The sequence below is a fragment of the Carettochelys insculpta genome, chromosome 26 (assembly GCF_033958435.1).
Source record: "Carettochelys insculpta isolate YL-2023 chromosome 26, ASM3395843v1, whole genome shotgun sequence".
Taxonomy (NCBI): Eukaryota; Metazoa; Chordata; order Testudines; family Carettochelyidae; genus Carettochelys; species Carettochelys insculpta.
The window spans coordinates 7730246-7753775 of NC_134162.1; the positions used below are offsets into that span (position 1 = coordinate 7730246).

Consider the following 23530-nt stretch of genomic DNA (forward strand, 5'->3'; position numbering starts at 1 on the left):
CTGCTGGCAAAACAGTGGAGTTAAGCAGTTCTTTCCTTTTCTTCACGGACAGTTCATCAACCATTAGAGACATCTTAATTTTGCTGAAACTTGTCCACTTTGCCTTTTTATACCTGTTGCATTCCCCTTTGAATGAGCTGTCTCTGTTCAGCTGCTGACTTAGGTACATATATTTGTAGACCTCCGTGTTTTCTTTCTTGTTTACAAGGATGATTCCTGCTGTTCAATGCTCATTATGCATCCACTTCATCTTGACGTGTTCACTTCCAAACCAGTATCCTGTGAAACTGTTCGCAGTTGGTGCAATTTGTTCTCCAACTCTAGTGTCCTTTGCCAAAAGTACACAGTCGTCAGCAAAGAGAAGATGCATTAACTGTTCGCCATCAAATCTAATTCCTTCCTCCCAGTTCAGTTTCTCAAACAGCAACTCTGGTACTGTTGCAAACAGCTCCAGTGACATTATGTTGTCCCAATGAAAATAAGATAATTACTTATTACAATTTATACCTGTTTACACAGTTGCTCATTCACATCGTAGCCGAGCATTGCCTATGCAAAATCAATAACAAAATCCCTAATAGATTCCATGGACTTTCTTGGACTGCTCCTTTTTGGGGTAAAACTGCTGACCAAAGAGCCCTGATCTACACCAGGGAACAAAATCGATCCTGATATGTCAATTCTAGCTACACAAATGGTGTGGCTAGAATTGCATATCTGGGATCAACTTTGATCCTAGTGTAGACCAGGCCTATGTCTGTACTACAGTTTATGGGGATATAATTTATCTCGGACAGGGATGTGAATAAATCACCCCCTTGAGTGACATAAGTTACACTGACACAAGCACAGCACTGTTTTGGTGGGATATCTGCTTCCCTCAGACACAGCTTCTGCCATTCCTGGGGCTTGTTTTTTTGTGGTGATGGGAGAGCTCTCCCATGGGTATTGAGTGTCATTACCACACATGCAGTATGTGAATACATGGCCTAAGGAATAGACCATTCCTAATAAGTGTTTGTCTAGCAATGATCTTAAAAACCTCCAGCAGCAGAGAATCTACAACCTCCCTAGGCAATTTGCTCCAGTGCCTTAACTACCCTAACACGAAGTTTTTCCTAATGTCCAACCTAAACCTCCCTTGCTGCAATTTTAGCCCATTGCTTCTTGCCCTATCCTCAGAGGCTGAGGAGAACAATTTTCTACCCTCCTCCTTGGAATAACTTTTTACCTACTTGAAAACTGTTACCATGTTCCCCCTTGGGCCTCTACTCTCCCAACCCCATTTTTTCCCCATTTTTCCTCATAGCTTAGGTTTTCATCATCATCATCATCATCATCATTAACAAGCATGGGTTCAGTGCCCATTGGTGTCCGATGCCTCCCTCACTATTTCCTTTCATCTTTCCCTGTCCAGTGTGGAGTGGCTTAGGTTCTGCAGACTAACTCTGCACTAATCTACTATATCATCTACCCATTCTCTCTGGGGCCTGCCTCTCCTGTTCAAACCATCCATTATGCTGAATACCAGGGTCTTGACTTTTCTCTTGTTGTTCATTCGGCAGATATGCCCAAGTAGCTGTAACTTCAGTTGTATAACCTTCTGCGGTAGGTTCTCTTTCATCCATATATTCCTACATAATTCCTCATTGGTGACCTTCTGCATCCATCCTATTCTCAGGATCTTTCCATAACAACTCCTCTTGAACACCAAAATCCTTTTCTTCGAATCTTTCGTTATTACCCTTGTCTCACATCCGTACAACATGCTGCTGAATACACACGTTTTCAAGATGCTCAGCTTCGTTCCCAAGCTAATCGCTTTGCTTTTCCAGGTCTTATCCATTGCCTCCAAACTCACTTGTTTTCCCTGTTCTAGCCACTATTTCTGTCTTACAGTCTAGATCAGATGTCATGTTGCTCCCCAGATACGTGAACTTCTCTACGCTCTCTAGTTTGGTCCTTTTTCTAGACCAATAATTGTTCTTTGCCACTCTCCTCTGGACTTTCTCCAAGCTGTCCAGGCCTGGCCTGAAATGTGGTGCCCAGACTTGCATGCAGCATCCCTGTGAGGCCTTCATGGGGTGGCAGCAGAGGGGAAGAATCACTTCTCCTGCTTCCAAGCCTGACGTTGTTGGGCTGGGTTTTCGCTGAAGACAGCGGTTTCCCTGGAAGGTTCCTGGGCTGATCCAGCCTCCTCCGCAGTCCCTGTGTCTCCAATGCACTTTTCCCCGGCCAGGAGCTCTGAAAGTTGCAGCCAGCAGCTTGGGATAGAAGGAGCCTCTAGAGGGAGCTGAAGCTGGTGACTTATTTGCATCTATGATCAAGTTGCCGTCTCTTCTCCTTCCTTTCTCCTGCGAGCCGCCCGCCTCCCCCATCCCCAGCAAGGAAACCGATGCAGAAGCAGGCAAGGGAGCCAGGGAAGATGAACTAATCGGCAAGGGCAGCTCCAGCCGCTTCCCTCCCCAGGCGCTGCACAGCCCCGGAGCAGACAGGAGCAGGAGGAGGGTGAGTAGGAGCCTGGGGGTGCTTCCCCCGCTGCCACCGCAGTGCGCCGGGATGCTGCATCCCAGCCTCGAGCAGAGGGTCCAGCAAGCAGCGCATCCGGGGGGAAGCCAGGCAGAGCCTGCGGGGCTAAGGGAGCTGCCGCCGCGGGAGGGTTGCTGCACCGGGCTGGCTCGGGCGCTGGGGTGGCGAGCTCCTTCCCGGGCTGCGGCGAAGCGCGGAGCCAGGCGCTCTCTGCCTGCAGCCTGCAGGGTCGGCAGCGCACCTTCGGCCTGTTAGCTGGGTTGTGGGGGACACAGGGAAGCAACGGCTGCACTCCACCCACTGGTGACTGGGCGCTTGCATGGGAGGGGGGCATGGGTCCTCCGTGGGGTCCCGCTGGGGCACAGCACTGGTACAGGTTGAAACTCTCTAGTCTGGCACCCTTGGGATCTGACTGCTGCGGAAGGAGAGAATTTGTGAGCTCAATACTGTCTAGCACGTTACCAACACTCCCACTGCTCGCTGGGCTCCTAGGAGACACCGAGGGGTAACTTACAGCTAAAGAACAGCACAGGACACTGAGAGCCAGGACTGGAGGCTGGAAACAAACTTTATGGGACCACGGGAAACTCGGCCGCACCCACGATAAGTGGTCGTCCAGCCCACTAAAATCTTGATGGATTCCCGATGTTGTGGGACAAGAGAGGTTCAGCTTGTACCAGTGACAGGTCTGTGGGCATCACGGTCCTGCAGGTTTTGTTTGGGGATCCCATTGGTGGGGGGAAACGTACTTAGTGATGGGTGTAGGGGTCTGGGAAACATGCACAACCATCCGATCCCGTATCACAGCGGGCAGTTCACCACCCTTCTTGGTGCCACCCTGTGCCTCACTCATCTGTAATGCCACTTAACTCCTTCCCTTGGGGCCGTGAGGGTCATCTATAAACTTCTGGGGTATGTATATTTCTCTGGAACTGGTCAGTGCAATTAAGTGCCCTGGTCATAGAAACATTCAATTGTCGGACTGGAAGGAACATGCAGAGGTCATCTAGTCCAGTCCCCTGCACCCAAAGCAGGACTATGTCATAACTACACCATTCCTAATAGGTGTTTATCTAAACTGGTCTGAAAAGACTCCAATGATGTTGATTCCACAACCTCCCTAGGCAACTTGGTTTGATCTTTAACCACCCTGACGGGATTTTTTTTTTTTTCAGTACTGGTCAACCTAAACATCTTTGCTGCAATTTAGGCCCTTTGCTTCTTGTCCTGACTTCAAAGCAGGATGGATAAAAAAGGATGATTTAAAAAAAAACAAAACAGATTTTTTCATTTAAATGGGATTTTTAAAAAAAAAAAAATCACTACAATACTAAATTTCTCATTTAAAAATAAGTTACATTTAAATATAATCAGAAACATGCTCACATACACTTACAGGCTCATTAAAATTAATTAATGGCTCTAATCTGTCCAGCATAACTACTAGCTCTTGCATCTTGAAAGTTCTGGGCTTTGAATTTGTTTCTCAGCAGACTAAAAAGTAGCATGTGCAAAGAAAGACACAAGCACATTAGGATTGTGTGTGTGTGCGCACGCACGTGCACGTGCTTATGTGGTGGTAGACCTTGGCCAAGCACAGCAGAGAAGTTAGTTTTGAGAGGCAATATGTTGGAAAGGATGGAGGCAGCCCAGAATGGAACAGTGGAGTGGGCTGGAAAGACAAAGGGAAGACCTTATTCAGCCTGCTCACAGCTTTCTATATTGCTGCACACTTATGCCACAGAACATGCTCATGGGCATAAGAGAGCCCCTTCTTGGGAATATTTTAAAGAAATGCATTGCCTTGGTAAAAAAGGAAAATGTGTCAAGTGTAAGCAGCGCCAGATGGTGCAGGGCCTAGCTGCAAGAATGAAATACAAGGAACACTGCTTATTGGGAGAAAATTATGTGGATGAAGATGTGGATATGGCTGAGTGGACTGGGTAGTAACTTAAATAATTCACTTTACAGTGCATCATTCTTCAAGATTCTCCCTATGCCTTTTAGTATAAGTGTGATTTGACAAGCAAATTCCTAAGTTGTTTGTTGCGTTGGATGTTCCTAAGGAAAAAAAGTTTAGTTTAGTTAATCCATATGGGCTGTTTAATTAACTAGACTTAGAATCTATTACTCAAATATACAATACAGAAAACTGCAGTAAGAGAAATCTAGAGTTGCGACCAAGTGTCATTTTCTTATTTTATATTACATAACACACCGCTTATTTTGAAACATCATGGTCACCAACCAATGGTGATGCTGTGAGTCCTTTCCCTTCATTATTTCAGCATAACTAAGCTTTTCCATGGGAACCCCATTCTATATTTGTTTCCTCAGAAAACCAGAGGTGCCAGTGAGTGCACTCCAAGATGAAGTGCCCTCGAAGCACAGTATGCTTAGCTTTTTTGGTAACTTGATTTAAATCAATGATTTTTGGACGTTTAAACTGTGATTTAAATCGATCAACCCTGCCTCAAAGATGAGCAAACAAACAAGTGCTTGAATTAGGCATTGAGTAGATCCATTAAAGTCAATATCATTCAGATGCTTAATTTGTTAAACATGTGAATAAGCATTTGCAGGATCAGGGGCAAAGACTTCGCTGTAAATGGGCTGCTAGAAGTTGGAGACTGGGGAGGTGTAGTAATAAATTCCTTTATTAAAATGTATTCTTCAGTGTTTTATAGTTATGCCAAACATAACAGCCTACAGCTGTGAGTCAGCACAGTCCTGCAGTGTTCTCTTATGAGTAAATGAAGTTGGAATAAAGGCTTGAAAACACTCAGATAACTTTTGAATTAGGTTGTGTTTCTGGCTTAACACAGAGAAATCTGCCGTTCTCTGGCCTAGTGTGTCTCTGCAGTTTCAGGCACTGTTTTCCCATGCTGTTAGCAGTCACAACCAGTCAAGTGTATTAATGCATTAGTGAATCATTTCAGCACCTCCCTATGTGGCAATGTGGAGGGGAATGGACCAGGTGCTGGGGTGGCTACTTCTCTGGAGTTAGGAGCTATGGAGCCTGGTGACCCTAATTTGCCAGCTCTCTGCGTGTGAGTTGTGCTTCCTGGGATAACTTGAGCAGCAGTCATATTAGTTTGTAATGCCGCCCTGTGGTCTAGGGTGCTCGGTACTGTACACACACACTATTGAGTTACCTTTCTGCCCACGGTACATTGAGTTGCGGAATCTGCCCCCGGTTGCTCTGTGTGGGCTCAGGGCCACACGAACAATGTTTCCATGGGGAGATAGGTATGCAGTTTCTGGAACAGCATCAGACTGTACCACACACCAATGGCAGTTTTATTGCTCCCTCAGTAGCAGGTTAGCCACCTTCTGTTTCAAGCTGCAGCTGCTCCACAGAGGGTCTCTCTGCCTCTCCTTCTCCTTCTGTGCTTCTGCAGCTGCCCTGTGATATGCAGTGGTTACCAGCTTCCCCTCTGTCCCTTCTCCTCAGTGCAGGGCCAGTGGCTGGATTTCCACATCACCTTTTATTGAGGTGGGGGGGGTAGCCTCAGCTGGGATTTGGTCTAGGGGAAAGGTGCTGTGTGGGTTTGGCTGACGAGAAGACAAGCCAGGGACATGCCAGCCAGGAAGAACAGGAAACTCACCTGAAACCTTTAAGCGAAGAGGAGGCACAGAAGGGGAAACACATTCAAGGCAAAGGTCTGTTTTACACAACAATAAAGATAAGCAGCTTTGCCATCTCCAGTGTGCTGCTGCACCCACACGCTGAGTACCCGCTGCTGTGGCTTCAGCACTTTGTGAAAGTGAGGGCTGTGTGAGCTGAGACGCATAGTACCTGGACAGCCGGTGAAGGCTAAATATACCTCCTAGCAAACCAAAGTCCTGGGGGTGCGGGGGAGAGGATTGTACCCTCAGCCTCCCTTCCCGTGACTCATTCTCCTTGGGCCTGTCTTGTCTGAGTCTCTAGTTCAGGGATGGGTAACCCTGAATAGTGGGTGGGCCGCATGAGTGCCCCCTCTTCCCTGTCTGCCTCCCATCTGCTCCCATCCCTCACACTGGAGCACCGAAGCCCTGCACTTACCTGCTCCTCTCCCTCCCTCCCAGGGGTGGAACACTGCAAACAGCTGATTCATGACATTCCAGCTGTGGGAGGGAGGGAGAAGAGCAGGAACAGACCATAAATCAGGTGATTTGCAGTTCCAAAAGCCGTGGTAGGGAGCAGGAGGCATAGGAAATGTAAGACTCCACTGGCCTAGTGGACAAAAGGTACGTGGAGGAAGGGGTCAGCCAGGGGGTCTGCAAGTCGCAAGTAAGAGCTTAGGAATCTGTTGAAAACATGGGTGGCAGGTCCTCCACTCCTCCTTAGGGCCGTAGGGATTGCTCAATGGTAGATTGGAACGATTCCAGATGAGCTTGGAAGTGGCCACACGTGGGAGGAGAAGGGGCTCGTTTGCAGCTTTGAACCTTGATCAGACTAAGAGTTTGGTCAGAGCAGATCTTAATCCATTCCTCTTTGCTGCCACTGGGGCAGATGCATATTAGCAGGAGGTAAGAAGCAATTGCCATTTGAGCGGGCAAGAGGCATTTGGTAGTTCCTGATGAGTTAAAGACATAAGACTTACACCCTTGCATGCCTTTACTGCTGTGTAGTAGAGAAACAATCGGTGAGAAATGTGTTGTGATGTCAAAAAAGGAAAATGAAGAAAGAGAAAGAAATTGAAATTGAAACTTTCCCTTCTTAGAAACAACCAACTCAGAAGAGGAACCAGTCTGCTAATAGGGGCTCACTTCCTTATAGATTTGGCAAAGGGTAAACACTTGAAAAGAGCAACAGCTGTGTCATGAACCCAAAATGGCACCAGGGAGGACAAGCTGAGATTTGGAGTCTTTCAGGCACAGAAACCAGCTCCCCATTAGAATTCCCCATGCCTGCAGTGGGTGTTGATAATGAGCATGCCTGGACAACTGAGCAGGTTTCAAACACAATTGAGCAAAGGGTGGACAAGGGTGATGAGTGTTAGAATCTATGGTTAAGACTTATACCGAGCAAGGACCAGTAATGGGTTCCTCTTTAAATAGAAACCAGGCCAAATCCACCAACGAGTTCTGGGTTCTCCTCTACCTTTGCACCTGAACCAGAGTGACTTACAATGAAACACAGGGGTATCTTCCTGTTCTACTCTTCTACAATTCTCTATTTAAAGTTAAATCAGTCTGAAGCAAGTGCAGTGGTTGTCTGCCCATTGAGTTTGATTCATTGACTTCAAGCGAGCCACACAGATTTATACAGCTGATAATCTGGCCCTTTGTTCATTTGAAGTCCCATTATTTGTATTACCACAGCACCCCAAGGAGGCCAAGTCAGCACCACATTCTGCTAAGTGTGGCACAAACACACAACAAAAAGATGGCTGAGGAATTTCCCTTCAGCTTTTGTTCCTCTTTACTATTAAACTTGGTTTTAAGTAGCCCTAGTCATCAAACAGGATGCCAATGTACTTGATAAACTCTAGGTAAAATTGCACTCTCAGATCAAACTATGTTATCATGTATTGGCTATTAATGGTGTGCTTTGTTGTTGTAAAAGGAGAGTTGATCCCTACTGCAGGGTGAGGGAATTTAGAGCATATCTACATGCGAAATTATACCAGTGTGAGATAAGGTGTCAATTTACACCCCTATAGTTACACTGGCAAAACTCTTCATGGGGACAGTCTAATTGTGGAGCAAGAGTGGCTTTCTCTGGGTATATCTATACTTACTGCAGGTTTGATGCCCACGATGGATCTGCCAGAGTTTGATTTTGCTGGGTCAGAGAAGACACAGCAAAACCGATCTCTCTGGGCTTGGCCATCGACCCTCGTACTCCAGGCTGCTGCGTGGAGTAAGGGGTGCCGGCACAAGCCCAAAGATCCCTGATCTACACCAGGGAAGTAAGTTGATCCTGATAATGTAGATTCTAGCTACACTAACGGTGTGGCTAGAATTGCATGTCTGGGATCACCTTTGATCCCTAATGTAGGCCAGGCTTCTGATATAACTTATGTCACTTCAGAAACAGCTTAAGCTATACTAGAAAAAGGCACTTCCTTACTCCGGAATTAAGAGAATCCACTTCGGAGTTACCATTACAGTAATAAATGGTCTCAGAAGTGAGGCCATGTTAGTCTATAGATTCACAAATAACAAGCAGTCCTGTAGCACCTTAAAGACTAACAAATTTATTAGGCTATGAGCTTACATGGGTAAGATCCTCACTGACATAGTTTTACTGCTTAATTTCTCATGTAGACAAGTGCTTACAAATAAGTATCTCCATAGAATCACAGGACTATAAGGGATCTTGAGAGGTCTTCTAGTCTACTCTTCTGCACTCAAGGAAGGACCAAATATTATCTAGGTGATTCCTGAGGACCTGTTTTTAAAAAAAACATCCAATGACAGAGATTCAATAACCTTCCTAAGCAATTGAGTCCAGTGGTTAACTACCCTGACAGTACTATCAGATCTGCTGATGGTACACATCTCAGAACGATGCAATTTACAATTTCACCTGAAGAAGTGTGTCTTACCCACAAAAGCTCATGACCTAACAAATGTGTTAGTTTCTAAGGTGCTACAGGACTGCTTGTTAAATGCACAAATTGGTTTCACTATCGTTATACTACAGGTGGTGAAACTGAGGCACAGAGTGGGGCCATGACTTTCGCTAGGTGAATCTGTGGCTGGCTGAGTGTGGGATAGAATAAGTCTCCTAGTTCTGTGCTCTGTTCCATGCATCCTCCCTCCTTCTGCCTCTCTTGTACGTTGGCTGTTTCATGTATCCTGGGACCTTCTGAGCTTTTAAATCAGTGAGACTCAGGCTGAGGGTCATGACTCGCATGTGGCTTTTTAATGCATCTCCTGCAGGTCTTTGCAACATTTGGTATTAAAACTCTGAGTGATTTAATGACTAACCAATCAGGAAGCTTTTGCTATGTTATTAACCAATACCTGGTCAGTCATTTTGCTTTGAGAGTGATTTTTAAACTATATATTTTCCCCATCATACTGTATAAATAGGGATATATAGCACTAGCATAACAGAAACAAAGAATTCACACTACTGTGACTCTTTAGGATAATGTTGATTGCTAACTTGACTCCTAAACCACTGAGGTTTGAGTGTCACTGCTTTAAACTAAAGCTTTGTTGACCCTTCAAAGTGCAGCTGTGGCAGCATTTTAAAACCTGCATTAGTGTTGCCTGTATGCTGAGCACTTGGGTAGACTCCCAGGAGAGATTCAGTTGCTGCTCAGCTGTTTACCAGAGCATCCACAGCTACCCGCAGTGATCAGCGTGTGTTTCTACTGGCGGTGTACATCTGCACATACCTTGGTGCGCATAACAAAATTTATTCTGCCCATGCCTGAAAAAATTAGAGGGAACACTGACCTGCACCCGATGCATGACACTGTTAGACAGACTTAAGCAACCGCATAGGCAGCACTGTGTCAGTGGGACAGCTTCTTCTGCCCACATAGCTAGCACCTCTCATGGAAGAGGATTGACTGAGCCAGTGGCACAGCTCTCTCCTTTCTGCACAGAGCATGTTGATTAAAACACCACTGCCACATAGCTGCACCACTGCACAGGTTTAAGTGTAGACCTGCGCTATGCCAGCTCAGTTTACAGAAATAAAATAAGTCAACCTTTCAGGAAGCAATGTTAACTGAGACCCAAGTAAGAAGTTCTCCTTCCTGTCCTTTCCCAAGAGGGGAGGGAGTGAAGTCCAGACCTGTGCCTTTGAATCTTTCCAGACTGCTGTCCCCCTTTCAGGAGTCTGATTTTGTCTTGTGTACTCCCAAGTTTCACCTGACTTGAAAACGACTTACTTACAGGATCATACAGAAAAATACAAATGTGTCACAGTCACACTAGGCCTGGGAAACTACTGACTTCTTCCATTTGACCATGTAATTATAAATCACTTGGAATATAACTTTTCTACTTACATTTCAGCGTATCCTATACAGAGCAGCATAAACAACACATTGCATGAAATTTTTGTTTGTGCTGCTTACAGGGGAGATTTTTATATAGCCTGTTATAAAACTAGGCAAACACCTGGATGAGTCAATGCAGCCCTGGAAGACCTGCATGCATGTACCCCTGGTTGGGAAACACTGATCTATAACAGAGCCGGGAATCAAGACTATTCCTCATTCTGCCATACTCACCCTGTGACCTTGTTGGGCAAATCACTTCTCTGTCTCTGTGCCTCAGTTTCTACATCTATAATAGGGCAATAATGATTTTTATGTGTCCTCATGAAATGCTTGGAGGCCTTCATATGAAGCACTATAGAAGCACATTATAAACCTTTGTAGAATTGGGGGTCGGGGTGAAGAAAGCATGTGAAAGGTCACTGAGGGTTTCCCTCATTCAGAAGATGCGTTCTCTAAAACAGTGTTTCTCAACCAGGGGTATGTGTACTCTTGGGGGTGCACTGAGGTCTTCCAGGGGTACATCAACTCATCTAGAGATTTGTCTAGTTTTACAACTGGCTATATAAAAAGCACTAGTAAAGTCAGTGCAATCTAAAAGTTCATTCAAACAATAACTTGTTTCTACGGCTTCAGACTGATTTAACTTTAAATAGAGAATTGTAGAAGAGTAGAACAGGAAGATACCCCTGTGTTTCATTGTAAGTCACTCTGGTTCAGGTGCAAAGGTAGAGGAGAACCGAGAACTCGTTGGTGGATTTGGCCTGGTTTCTATTTAAAGAGGAACCCATTACTGGTCCTTGCTCGGTATAAGTCTTAACCATAGATTCTAACACTCATCACCCTTGTCCACCCTTTGCTCAATTGTGTTTGAAACCTGCTCAGTTGTCCAGGCATGCTCATTATCAACACCCACTGCAGGCATGGGGAATTCTAATGGGGAGCTGGTTTCTGTACCTGAAAGACTCCAAATCTCAGCTTGTCCTCCCTGGTGCCATTTTGGGTTCATGACACAGCTGTTGCTCTTTTCAAGTGTTTACCCTTTGCCAAATCTATAAGGAAGTGAGCCCCTATTAGCAGACTGAAATATAAAACAAGAAGCCCAGTGGCACCTTACAGACTAACAGATATTTTGGAGCATAAACTTTCGTTGGCAAAGCGGGTCTTTGCCCACGAAAGCTTTTACTCCAAAATATTTGTTAGTCCGTAAGGTGCCACAGGACTTCTTGTTGCTTTTGAAGATACAGACTAACTCGGCTTGTCACCATGCTGAAATGTAAGTACAATATTTCTATTCCAATTCATTTATTTGCTAATAAGATGGTAGAAAGTCAGTTAGTTTTCAGTAGTTGTCTTCAGTGATGTTTTTGCATGTTTTTATAAGTAGTTTTTAAATGAGGTGTAAGTTGATGATATGCAAAATAAATCTGACTCCTGAAAATGGTACAGTCATCTGGAGGGGTTGAATGGCACTTGTTTCAAGACCTCAGATTACCTTAGGACCATGTTTCTAAATGAATGGAGAAGTCTGTGGTTACGTATATATTGTTTTTTAAAGGCGTACTTTCTAAAAATAAGGTTGAGAAACACTGCTCTGATGGCAAGAGCTGAGTCACTCAGGACTGTGTGTAGCTGAGTCACTCAGAACTGCAGCCAAGTCTCAGAGGTTTAGTAAGATTAGCCCGGGAAAGGGAAGGGAGGGGAGAAGCTGCATGAAACCAGCCCTCCTGTCACAGGCACAGTCCACAGTATGTGTGTCCACTGGCATTGTTTTCTGAGCATTGAGATGCAAATCACCATTCCCCGCACCCCCTTTCATAAATCATATTGATAAGTAAGATTTGCATTCTCTTAGACACCCCTTCCCACCTTTGATACATCACTGAGGTGAATGATGCACTATACTTCACACCTCTGTTGGTGGACCGGGTCTGGGGACAATATTCTGTTAGGCCTGAAAACAGGATCATAACACAGGACCCACTATTTTATGCATCTAATTGTGCCGTGCATAGTTATCCAACCAATCTAAGGACACTTAAAAAAATAAGTAACTGCATTTAGTATGGCGGACATAAATAACCAGTTATGATGTGGCTGTGGAGCTGTGCTAGGGGGCATTAGAAAAGAAGGAAAGTTGGCTAGAGAGAGGAGTCTGTTTGGGAAGGCTAGCGCAGTGTTTCTTAAACTATGATCTGTGGAACACTGGTGTTCCCTGAGCAACTGGCAGGTGTGCCACAAGCATTTGGAAAAATAATTGAAAGTTTTTGGTGTCATACACAGTTGGTCTATATTTTCTGTTATTAAAACTAGACACAATGTTACTGCTTCATTGCTATGACACCTGATTAAATGACTTTGTTTTGTTTTTGCTGTATGTTGCTGGGATTTTTTGCTTTTTGGTCGGACAACAATTTTTTTTTTGAAGAAAATTTTCATATGTGTTCCACCTAAAAATATTATTGTTTGATGTTTCGTGGTCTCAAAAAGCTAAAGAAACACTGGGCTAGAGGACATGAAGTGTAGAGCAGGATAGGAGGTTTAGGAGGTTTCACTGAAACAAGACTGGTCACAGCAGTTTACAAGTTTCAAGATCCCAGATGAAACTTCTGATAAAATTGGGAGCGGTTAGGAGTGGGCTGGGGGGAAGAAAAATACAGACTTATACTAGGATTCCCGTGGCCCCGGGCTGCTTGCGGGTGGATGAGCTGCTTGTGTGTGTGTGCGCAAACAAGTTCAGTTTCTCTGGGGGAAAGTTTAGAACTCAATGAAAGATGGAAAAAAAACCCTACTTCCTGCCCAAGTCTAATGAAGTTAGGCTGGCTGGGTGCATGTGTGGGTGTAAGTAAATGGGCAGGGAAGGCTCAGAGGGCAGCAAGGGAGTTGGGGGAGTCTCAGGAAGAGGGGAGCTCCAGGCAGCTTGAGCTCCAAGGCACCCTTGTTCCAAGGCATCAGGCTCCCAGTGCCTTGCCCAGGGAGCTTTGCCAGTCCCACCAAAGACGGGCCTCTTAGGAGAATATTTCCTATAGACCTACTGCAGCGGACTCACAACTCTTTCCTCTTGGTTAAGGAATTCCACAGCCTGCCTCCTTGGGCGGGCTGGGACACAGGCAGCCTTCCCTAGCCCAGTAGTCTCCATTCTGGTCCTAGTCCCCATCCCAAGGAGTCTCTGCTGACCTGATGCTCCCCTGTAATTCTCCCCTTTAGCCTGCCTGCATTTCTTCTCCTGGAAGTCACCTAACAGATTGGTTTTGTCATGTTGAGAAGGTAGACACCTGGTCAGCACCTGTTCCCCCCTCCCACCGCTTTCTCAATTAGTCTGCCGCTCTCCTGAATATGTTGCTTAAAAGGAGTCATAGAGTAGGGGTAGTTGCCCCTCCCCCATCCCAGTAGTGCTTCCAGGAGCAGACAAATCTGGTACAATGGATCATTTTCAACAAGCTCTCATGGCCCTAGAGGCCCATAGGCCACAGTTGGGGAGCCCCTGCATTAATGGACTGAAGAAGGCACTAGGAAGTAGCAGTGTTTTCTTCCCAGTCCTGAAATCGAATTGCTATGCAACTTTGGCCATGCTGTCTCTGTGCCTCAGTTTCCCCGACTGCAAAAGCTGAGTGAATACCTGCCTGGCAGGCAGTTTTCTGAAGAGTTGATAAAGAGCTGTATTCATGCTTAGGGCTGTAAATAGGGATTTGCACTAGCTGTAAAATTTGGGCCTGAGTTTAAGGATGGCTGGAGCTTCAAGGATTTGGGTTCTAATGAGTTTTTAGTCATAGATATTTTTAAGAGGATCTGTGAGGTGGTGAACAGGAGGAAACAGTAGCCGCAAAATAAAGAGAAATGGGGAACTAATAAGAGCCAGGATAGGGATACTGCTTGGGTGCCCTTGAGGGGCAAAAACAGCTCAAACCTCTACTGGGGGATGCAAAGGCCACGTCTGCACTAGAACACTGAACCAGTTCTGAGCATCCGGGGTGATTGTAAGAGCTTGTCCTGCATCTGTGTTCACAAGTCTACAAATAGTCACGGTTGCAGTGCCTTCTGGGAATGCTCCCCAAAGACAGTGGATTCCAGCAGCTTTTTAAAGGTCACCAGAGCGGTAGAAGCCATTTGAACTTGTTGTGTTACAATACCAGTGACCTCTGTGTACACTGGGACTAAATGGTGCAGATTGGAGTGATACTAGCCTCATTGAAGGCAAGTTCAAGCCAGATGGTATCAGGTGAGCAGGTAGCCCATTGGGGAGATCTTTGTATGTGGAGGTGATTCACAAGCATGCTGGGGGGACATCATTGTCCCTAGTGTGGTAAATGTCCCTAGTGAGACAAGGCCAGGGAGAAAGTGCTGCCAGATCCATGGGAGTGCTCCTGGAGGAGGAGCCAGAGCGTGTGTTGAAGGAAGTGAATGCTGCATTGGTGTGGGCAGGTATTTGAGTATGGGTGTGCAGGGAGGGGAGGAGCCGGCAGGCTGTCAGATGTGCTGAGACAAAGGAAGGCGGGAGGTAAAATGCTCAGAGGAGAAACAGGAGGATGATCTTGGTGCCTAAAACTGTCCCTGGAGGTGTATGAGGATCCAACACCAAAGAACAGAGCTTGTCTCCATTTGTCTTCTCCGGCATCACCCCAGATTGGTTACTGCTTGCAGCTCCCCAGAGCCCTTGACTGTGCAGGCCAGTCCAACGTTCCACCCTATTCACCCTGCCTGCCCTTGATTCTTCCCTTCCAGGGAAAAGCTGATCGCCTCTCTCCAAGTTCCCCTCTATCATGGCTTCTGGGCACGGCAGCGACCCACCAGACCGACATCAGCGCAGGGACAGCAAGGGACGTAGGCAGTCACTGCGGCTCAATTCAGGTAACATGGTCTCTATTGCAAAACTGGGATTTAATATGTCTCTTAAATTCCTGTCTGTGTTTATTATGATGCTTGTATCCTTGGAAAGGGGGAGAGGGAGAGGTACTTTGGCCAGTCCAGATTTAACATCCGTAGACCTGGTTTCAAGTTTGTGGCAACACCGGTCAAGTCTTTGCTCAGGAAATGTTCAGCAGTGAGTTCACGTCTGGTGCTGCAGGTAAGGACCGAGGTGCACTGGTGGAGCGTGTGTGTTTGTCTTTCTCTGCTTGTTGCCTGCCCAACACTGGAACACTAGAGGCCCAAAGGACAGAAGTGAGATGCACTGGCAGAGAATGCATGTGTGTATAAGGGAGGCAGTCCAGGACTAGAACAGCAAGGGGAGCTGCAGCTCAGGACTGAAGTTTATTGATGGAGTTGGTGTGTGGAGGTTCAGGACAGCCATAGGTGTGGGATGCAGAGGATTGAGTTGCATTGGCAGAGGGGTGGTGGGAAAGATGCACAGCCCTTGCCTAGCTTCCTTCCAACATTCTCCTGCCAAAGCATCTCCTTGTTGAGGAGACCCTGGCCATGCCAGACAATGCTTATGGGCAACGCAGCTGAGTTGCAGTCTGGAAACATCAGCCACAGGGTAAAATCAAACCCTGATGACTTCCTGAAAGCTGGTGTGGCATATCCGCAGTGGAAAATTTATGGGGCAAAGCCCTGAAACATTGAAAACATTCAGAGAACAGAGACCAAAGAAACCAAAATGATCTGCCTCTTGTTTTTGTCCCCAGTAGACAGAATTCCTCTGCATGGCAACATTTTAAGCGACTCTGTAACCAGTTTCACAGGTAGACTAGTAAACGAGCATGAGTCACTGCACCTCTGTCAATAAAGCCGCTTCAGTAACTATACATAGCTGCTTGTGCAGTTCCCATCCAGCTCAGAGCTTTTTTTACAGTCACAATTATATTATTATTATTTGCATTGCAATGGCATCTGGAGGCTCAGCTAGGTTCAGAACCTCATTGTTCTGTGTGCTGGACAGACACGTAAGAAGACAGTCCCTTCCTTACTGGACAAAAAAGCAGACGTAACACTTTAAAGACTAACAAACTAATTTATGAGGTAATGAGCTTTTGTGCGACAGACCCACTTCTTTAGCCCCATGGAAGCTCATCACCTCATAAATTATTTGGTTGGTCTTTAAAATGCTACAGGACTGCTGGTTTGTTTTGTGGAGACCCAGACTAACACGGCGACCTCTCTGTGACTTCCTTACTGCAGTCTGTAAGGTGCATATGAACCTCTGTACTCCAGTATCTGTAATCCAGGAATTCCCGTGATACGGACCCTGGCAGTGGAAGGAGGAAGTGGCTCTGTGTGCTGCTGCGTCCCCACTCCCCGGGCTGGGAGAATGGCAGCGATGTGACCGCTTCCCCTGCAGCACTTTCCCACTGCTGTCATGGGGTGGGGGTGGGGGAGCAGTGCCTGGGAGTGACATGTAGAGCAGAGCCATGTGTGCCCACGGGAGTGGGGTGCCAGGTAAGCCCACATATGACGAAGCGGGTCTTTGCCCACAAAAGCTTATGGTCCAAAAATTCTGTTAGTCTATAAGGTGCCACAGGACTTCTCATTGAAGGCAGTGAGATTTTGCTTGTATAGCAATTGTAGATTCAGGCAGTAAGCTATAACCCCACACATCACACACACACATACATACAGTGAGATTCTCAAATGCATGCAGTGCTGGCCTCCCTCTCTCACAGTGAAATCAGTGAGAAGCTCTGTCCGACTATAACTGAACGTTTGAAACTCTGTTTCCACTACAGACAAGAACTGCATTGACTTCCCTGGAAATGGAGTGGGGTGGCTCCCTCAGAGGCATGAGTGAGGTTGGTGGGTGGACGAAAACTTTTGGCCACAGGCATAGCATCTGGTTTGGTTTAATTGTAGGGTTCTGCTTTTCCTCCTGGTTCTCTGGCCTTTTTTCTTTTGCTGTTGATAGGGAGCTAGGGGATTTATCTGTGGCTCAGAAATCAGTTCTCCCCACGGAGAACCACTTTGAATCATTCCTGCATTATCAAATGTTTCTTAGGGCATGAACAAGGTGCCAGCACCCTTGTCAATCCTGGGTTGCTCCTTGAGTGTCTCCTATATTGTTAAAGCATCCCTGGTTACTTAAAAGAGGCAAAAGAAGTGAGCTTGCTACAAGTACCCGATGAAGCAGAGGAGTAAGCTAGGAAATATGGAAAGGTTGCTGTGTAAATGGGAGCAAGACATTTCACCAGGGAGGAAGGATGGTCCAGTGGTTAGGTATTAGACTAGGATTCCAGTGACCTAGGTTTCATTGCTTGTTCTGCCATTCATTCTGGAAAAGTATCTTGGTTTTTCTGTGTCAAAACAGGATAATACATAACACAAGAGCACATACCTACCTTTGAGGGGTGTTTCTAGGATAAACACAGCAAAGACTAGGAAGTGTTCAGGTACTATGGCAATAGTGGCTGTATACTTAGAACTAGAGCTGGGTTCTTTGATGGCCCTCAAAGCAATATGTGTGATACTACCTGCCACCATATCTTTTATCTCCTGTCCTTTCTTTCAATTCCCCCAAGGAAATGATGGAGGGAAACATTGTGTAGGATTATTTAGCTCTTGCATGGAAAATATCACTCCTCTTATCTGTCTTGAAGGAGTTTACCAAGGATGATATATATTATTATCTGTATTTTACAGACAGCTGGGAAACAGAGACACAAAGGTCTGAGATGACTTGGCCCAAGAATATTCAGTGAGGGATGGAATGGCAAAAGTGGGACTAGAACCCACATTTCCTGACTGCTGGATAGCTATGCAGTGTGCTGTTCCCTATGTATACAAACTGGGAATTGTTTGATGTCAAACTGTCCAAAGTTCCTAATTTATGCCCATCTATTTTAATATGAGCACAGTAATATGTATATAATAATGATTGCAGGGTCTGGTACTTAATTTATATACCTTAAGCCTTGGCAATAGGACTTTGCACTGAATGTGAAATGATCTGTATAAATAGCTGTTAACGTGGCATTGTTGTCCAATGCGCAATGACTCAGTGATGCCCCCATTTACATGACCACCTCCAACAAGGTTGAAAAAAGGTGACCTGGTGTTCCAGTCAGGGTTAATGTTCTCTTGAATTCTGTAGGCTCCAGTGTTCCCTGTAAGCTGAGCACTGGGGTGGCCACCCAGGAGAGATTCAGGTGCCGTCCAGCTGATTAGCAGAGCTCCCACAGCCAACAGAATATGTTTCTACTGGTGGTGCACATCCACCTGTGCCTCTGTGCACATAACAAAATTTATTCTGCACATGGATGGAAAAAATTAGAGGGAGCATTTCTTGGGAGCAGAACTCAAGCAAGATTTTCTGTTTGTTTCTTCCAACCCTGCAAATCAAATTGCTGACACACAATGGGCATGTTCTAAAGGAGTTTCCCACCAACCTATGTTTATACTTCATAGATATAAACACCGGGAAGCCAAATAAAATATGGAATGTGCCTGGGATGGCCAGACTTACTGACCCTTTGAGCTGCATATGATGGTCTTCACAGATGTTTGAGAGTCAGGGTGTGCCTGCAATACTGTGGGCTTCACCTCTGGTGCAAGATGGTAGGACTTGAGGCTCCTGCGCTGCAGGCTTCTGTCCCTTGGGGTGTGTCTGCCAGGGTGTGCAACTTCAGCCCTGATCCTGCAGAAGCCCTGAGTTCCGCCAGACAGTCTTGTAGGGAGTGAATGGGAGAAGATGCATGGGGCTCCGAAAGCTACACTTTAACTGTAAAAGAGCCACGTGTGGCTTACAAGACCCAGTTCAGTCACCCCGGTACATGCAGTAAATGAATCTGTTCAGCTGGTGCATGCTCAGGCAGCAGTGTGGAAGATCAAAGCTCCAATCCTGACTCAGGGCCTCTGCAGTCCGTGGTGGAGATGGTGCCTTACATTCTGGGGATAGGAGCCCCACAGTAGCCCATAGTATGCAATCAGATGCAGTCAATGGTACCAACAGGTAAGGTGGAAGCACCGGTGTCTGGGGGTTAAAACAGGAAACCAGAACTTTACCATTGTCGGGGGGCGGGGGGTGCACTGTGCTATGTGCTCAAGAAACAGAGTAGCAGCCTGTCCCTGCCCTGAGTATCTTACAGTCTAAGCCGGCAAGACAGATGCATGATAGGCAAAGGAGCAAAACACAGAAGCAGAGTGCACCCATGTGACGACAGCACGTTCCATTGGTTCCATTTTATTGGGGTGGGGCAGGAGTATGCTTAGGAGGGGAGCAGCTGGATGGAAGGGAGGGGAAGGAGGTGAAGAGGATAGGTCAAGGGAAAGAGAGTCAGAGGAGCAGGTGTGGTGAGAAGCTAAGGGGAGGGAGTGATCAGCGCAGTGCAGAGAATGTCCATTTTAAACCAGACTGTTCCCTGATACACAGGACTGGTGCTGCCATGGAAGCAGGGGGACTGGGAGCTGGGTCTTTTTAATAAATGCCATTAGCACCTACAGAAAGCAGTGGGAAATGCAGGAAGCGGCCAGGTTGTCTGGCTCTGTTTCTGTCTGGTCATGCATGTGACTGTGAGGCAGGCTGAGCCATCACAGCATGCTTGTGGCCACCATGTGAGACACGGGATTGAGGCATGCAGAGGCAAAAATGCTAGCCCAGTGGTCAAAAAAATCTAGACATTTTGCCACAGAGGTAGAAATGATTAATCAGAGATCTCATCAGCCATACAGCCACCTGGAAGCATGGTGCTGTGGTTACAGCACAGGGCTGGGACTTAGGCTTCTGGATTCTGAGGCTTTGCGATATGGTTTTGGTCAGCCACTTGACCTCTTTGTGCTTCAGTTTCCCTGTCTATAAAAAGAGGGTAATATACAAACCATTGCTGGGAGGCATAACTCATTAATGCTGCTACCACCCTTGGATGGAAGGGGCTAGAGAAAAGCAAATTTTACTTTATTCATTCCCCTCTAATCTGGCAGCCTGCCCCCCCAGAAGAGTCAAGACCTGATGCCTCAGATGTGACACTTGAAACCTGCCTCACTTCATGCCTGGGTCTAGAAAGCCCGTTTAAAAGTGTTTGGAATAAAATGCCCCATGTACCCTTTGTTCCTGTAGCTATGCTATGGAAACCAGCCTCTGGCGGGTGATACTGTTTGGGAGTAAGGCTAAACTTTAGTCAGGGGAATTGTTAGTAGAAGTAATGGAAAGGTTACAGGATCTAAACAAAAATTCATGATTTTGTGGCCATGACATGGTCACGACGTCCTATGAATACCTCTGACTAACTCTTAGCTGCTTGAGGAAGCCTGGGCCAGTCCTTGCTCTGGATGACTACCCCCAGCTGGCTGCTGCTTGGAGGTTCCCCAGAGACTGCTTCTCTGACAGCCACTACTGCTGCTCCAGCCACTAGAGACCTCCAGAACAAATTTGCAGCTGTATGTCCAAGCCTCTCTTCTTCCTCTTCGCCAGTGACAGCTGGTGAAATAGGTTGCTGCAGGTGCTCCCTTGCTGCACCCTCTGGTGTGGATGGAGGTCTCTTGCTGAGCAAAGGAGAGAGGCCTGGCCCATGTGTCAGTGCTGGGGAGCAAGCTCTCCCTTTCCCCTCTCCTAGCGCTCTTCTGCACATGCCAGCAAGTTATTTCTGTCTCTCCCCCTGGGCGAAGCGGCATGTCCAGGCAGGATTCACTGGCCCCATTTCCTACCATGCTGTAATACAATCAGTTTCCCCCCTCCCCTTGCTCTGCACCCCACTCTACCTCCTGGTGCTCTGCAGGCTGCTTCCTGTGTTGGTTTGTTCTGCGGTGAGCTCGCTGGCAGAGGCAAATAAGTGAACACTTAGCACCTACTGCAGCCCAAGGGGAAGTGACCTGAGTGAGTCAGAGGCTGAACGGGGACTAAAAAGTACTCTCCCCCTCAACCAAACAAGTCAAACATTGTGCAGAGCAAGAGGAGCCTTCGGGCTGTAGCCCCAGGGCTTTGCTGACTACTTGCTGGGCTGTTCTGAACCAGCTGGCCAGCTCTGCAGGATGCCCTCCAGTCACCCATGCAGACATGCAAGGTTGTGCTGCGCTGCCGTGACTCATGCCAGATCTGACCTGGAGGAATCTCTTCTAGGATAAGAAAATTGTTCAGTCCCCATGGCTCAGCCAATCCCTGGCCTCTGCTGACGTTGCTCTTGGCTGCTGGTATGTGGTGGATTTTATGAGGGGGATGCTTGTCCACTGGGAACTGAGTAGAGGCCCACTGAATTCATATCACACAAGCCGTTGCACGTCTCACTTGGCAGCTACTTCACGTGACTAGTGACATGGGCTAGAGTCAGTCTTTCACCCCCACATTACATTACCAGCTATGTAGTTCCCTTGAGTTGCTCAGATTTTTAAAAACATCACTGTGACCGTTTTAAGATATCAAGATATGGTACAGCTTGTCCCGACCTTTGCCGCCCCACCAAAGGAGAGCCGTGGCACGGAAAAACTTCCCCTTATGGCAAAGACAATTTGCGATTCACTCCCTAAGGTAGCTAGTCCAGAGGGCACATTTCTATCCACTACATTGGAAGGGAAACTCCTTCCACTGTGTGGCTGCCAAACTCTGACTTGGTATGTCCCTCGAGAGATATTTGACATGATGTCAAATGAAACCGCTGGCCTCCTTCTGATTTCATTGAAACAGGCATTGTTAATAATAGCCCAGGCATCTTGTCATTATCTCACATTACAAAGGAGGTCTGTATCATTAGCCCTATTTTAAGACGGAAAAGAAAGGTGCAGGGAGGTTGGGTAACTGGCCCAAGGTAGGCTACTGGCAGAGCTGAGAATCAAACCCAGCTCATTTGAGTCTGAGTGCTCTATCCACTAGACAAGAGTAATTCTGCGGAAGTCAGTGGGAGCCTGGATTTTCACAGGTGCTGACCTCAGTGGGCTCTGCAGTTGCTCAATGTGACAGCCACCATCTGGACCAGCAGACATAATTGAACTGGGGACATCTAAAGCCACACAGGTAGTTTACACTTAAAAGAAGCAGGGGCTATAAGAACCTCAAATCCTCTGCAGATCAGGCATATGTAACTCCTTGAAAAATTGGGCTCAGGCGCTACCCTATTGTAAATCCAGTGTGTGTCTTTGTTTAGATGTGATGGGATTTTCTTGATGGGTGACGTCAACTCTGTGACACAGAAACAGCTGAGTGGGCTGGGGGATTTTTAGCGTCTGCTGGTATTTGATTGTGTTGCATCTTGTGGTATAGTCGCATCCATTCTCAGGCTGAGGTAAGCTGCAGCAGGTACAATGTGGTCTGGAGCTGCTGTCTGATAACAAGGTGGTTACCAGACTTTGTTTAAACAAGTGCACTTTTTACTGCATTAGGGACGAATGATGTCTCCCAACTGTGTTAGGGCAGGTCACTCATTATTTAAATACTGATGGTCTGCTTGGGGCCATTAGAGTCATTGCCCAGAATTTACAATCTACGACTTTGTGGACATTAGCACTTTGGTCAGTCAGGGGTGTGAAAACCACCCATCTGACTGACAGAAGCATCACTAGCAAAAGCAATGGCCTGGACAGCCCTGTGCTCCGAAAGGGATGCTCTCCCCTTGGAATAGATGGGAGACCTTCTCATAGTGCAGCTGCAGTGGTGTGGCTGTGCTGCTGCAAGGTCTGTAGCTAGCCATAGCCTGACCATCATCCTCACTGGGCATCTGTTTTGCACCAACTCTGCAGGCAGACTATAGCCTTGAAACTGCTATAGAGGATCAGCCCAGTGCAAGGTGGGGGCCACAGAGGCAGCATAGGGGTTTTATGCTGCTCTCTCTCCCTGCTGCTGGCATAGCAGGTAAAAGAGGCTTGCTACAGGTTCAGGGGTGAGGCCAAGAGGTTTCCCCCACCCCCTTTGACCCCCGGCTGCAGATTGATCCACATGTAGTCAGCTGATGCAAAGTAGAGCCACTCTGCACTAGAACAGGAATAGTGCAAAAGAGGAGCAGAGCTTTAAGTCAGAGGTGCGCAGAGTGGGAGCTGGCCCCCCTCAGGGGGGTGTGAAATTTTGTAAGGAGGGTGTAGCATGATCGGCTGCTAGCTCTCAGGCTCATCCATCTCATTAAAATATTGAAATCTGTGATTGTTTTTATGTCTGTGTTCATATTTTTATACCGATGAATAAAGTTTTTACATTCTACAGACGG

At 46.7% G+C, this 23530-nt stretch overlaps 1 protein-coding gene and 1 long non-coding RNA gene across 2 annotated transcripts in view; one reads left to right on the plus strand and one right to left on the minus strand.

Annotated features, from left to right (window-relative positions):
* Positions 1–2373: 2373 nt before the first annotated feature.
* The window catches only part of BAK1 (BCL2 antagonist/killer 1), a 37845-nt gene continuing 16688 nt past the window's right edge, over positions 2374–23530 (plus strand). Inside the window, exons 1-2 of the mRNA XM_074977300.1 lie at positions 2374–2508; positions 15201–15326. Of these exons, the coding sequence (XP_074833401.1) occupies positions 15239–15326 (88 nt within the window). The 5' untranslated portion in view covers positions 2374–2508; positions 15201–15238. The remainder of the gene's footprint in view (positions 2509–15200; positions 15327–23530) is intronic.
* The window catches only part of LOC142001762 (uncharacterized), a 29978-nt gene continuing 25613 nt past the window's right edge, over positions 19166–23530 (minus strand). The window contains exon 4 of the long non-coding RNA XR_012642565.1: positions 19166–19377. This is a non-coding gene — a long non-coding RNA (uncharacterized LOC142001762). The remainder of the gene's footprint in view (positions 19378–23530) is intronic.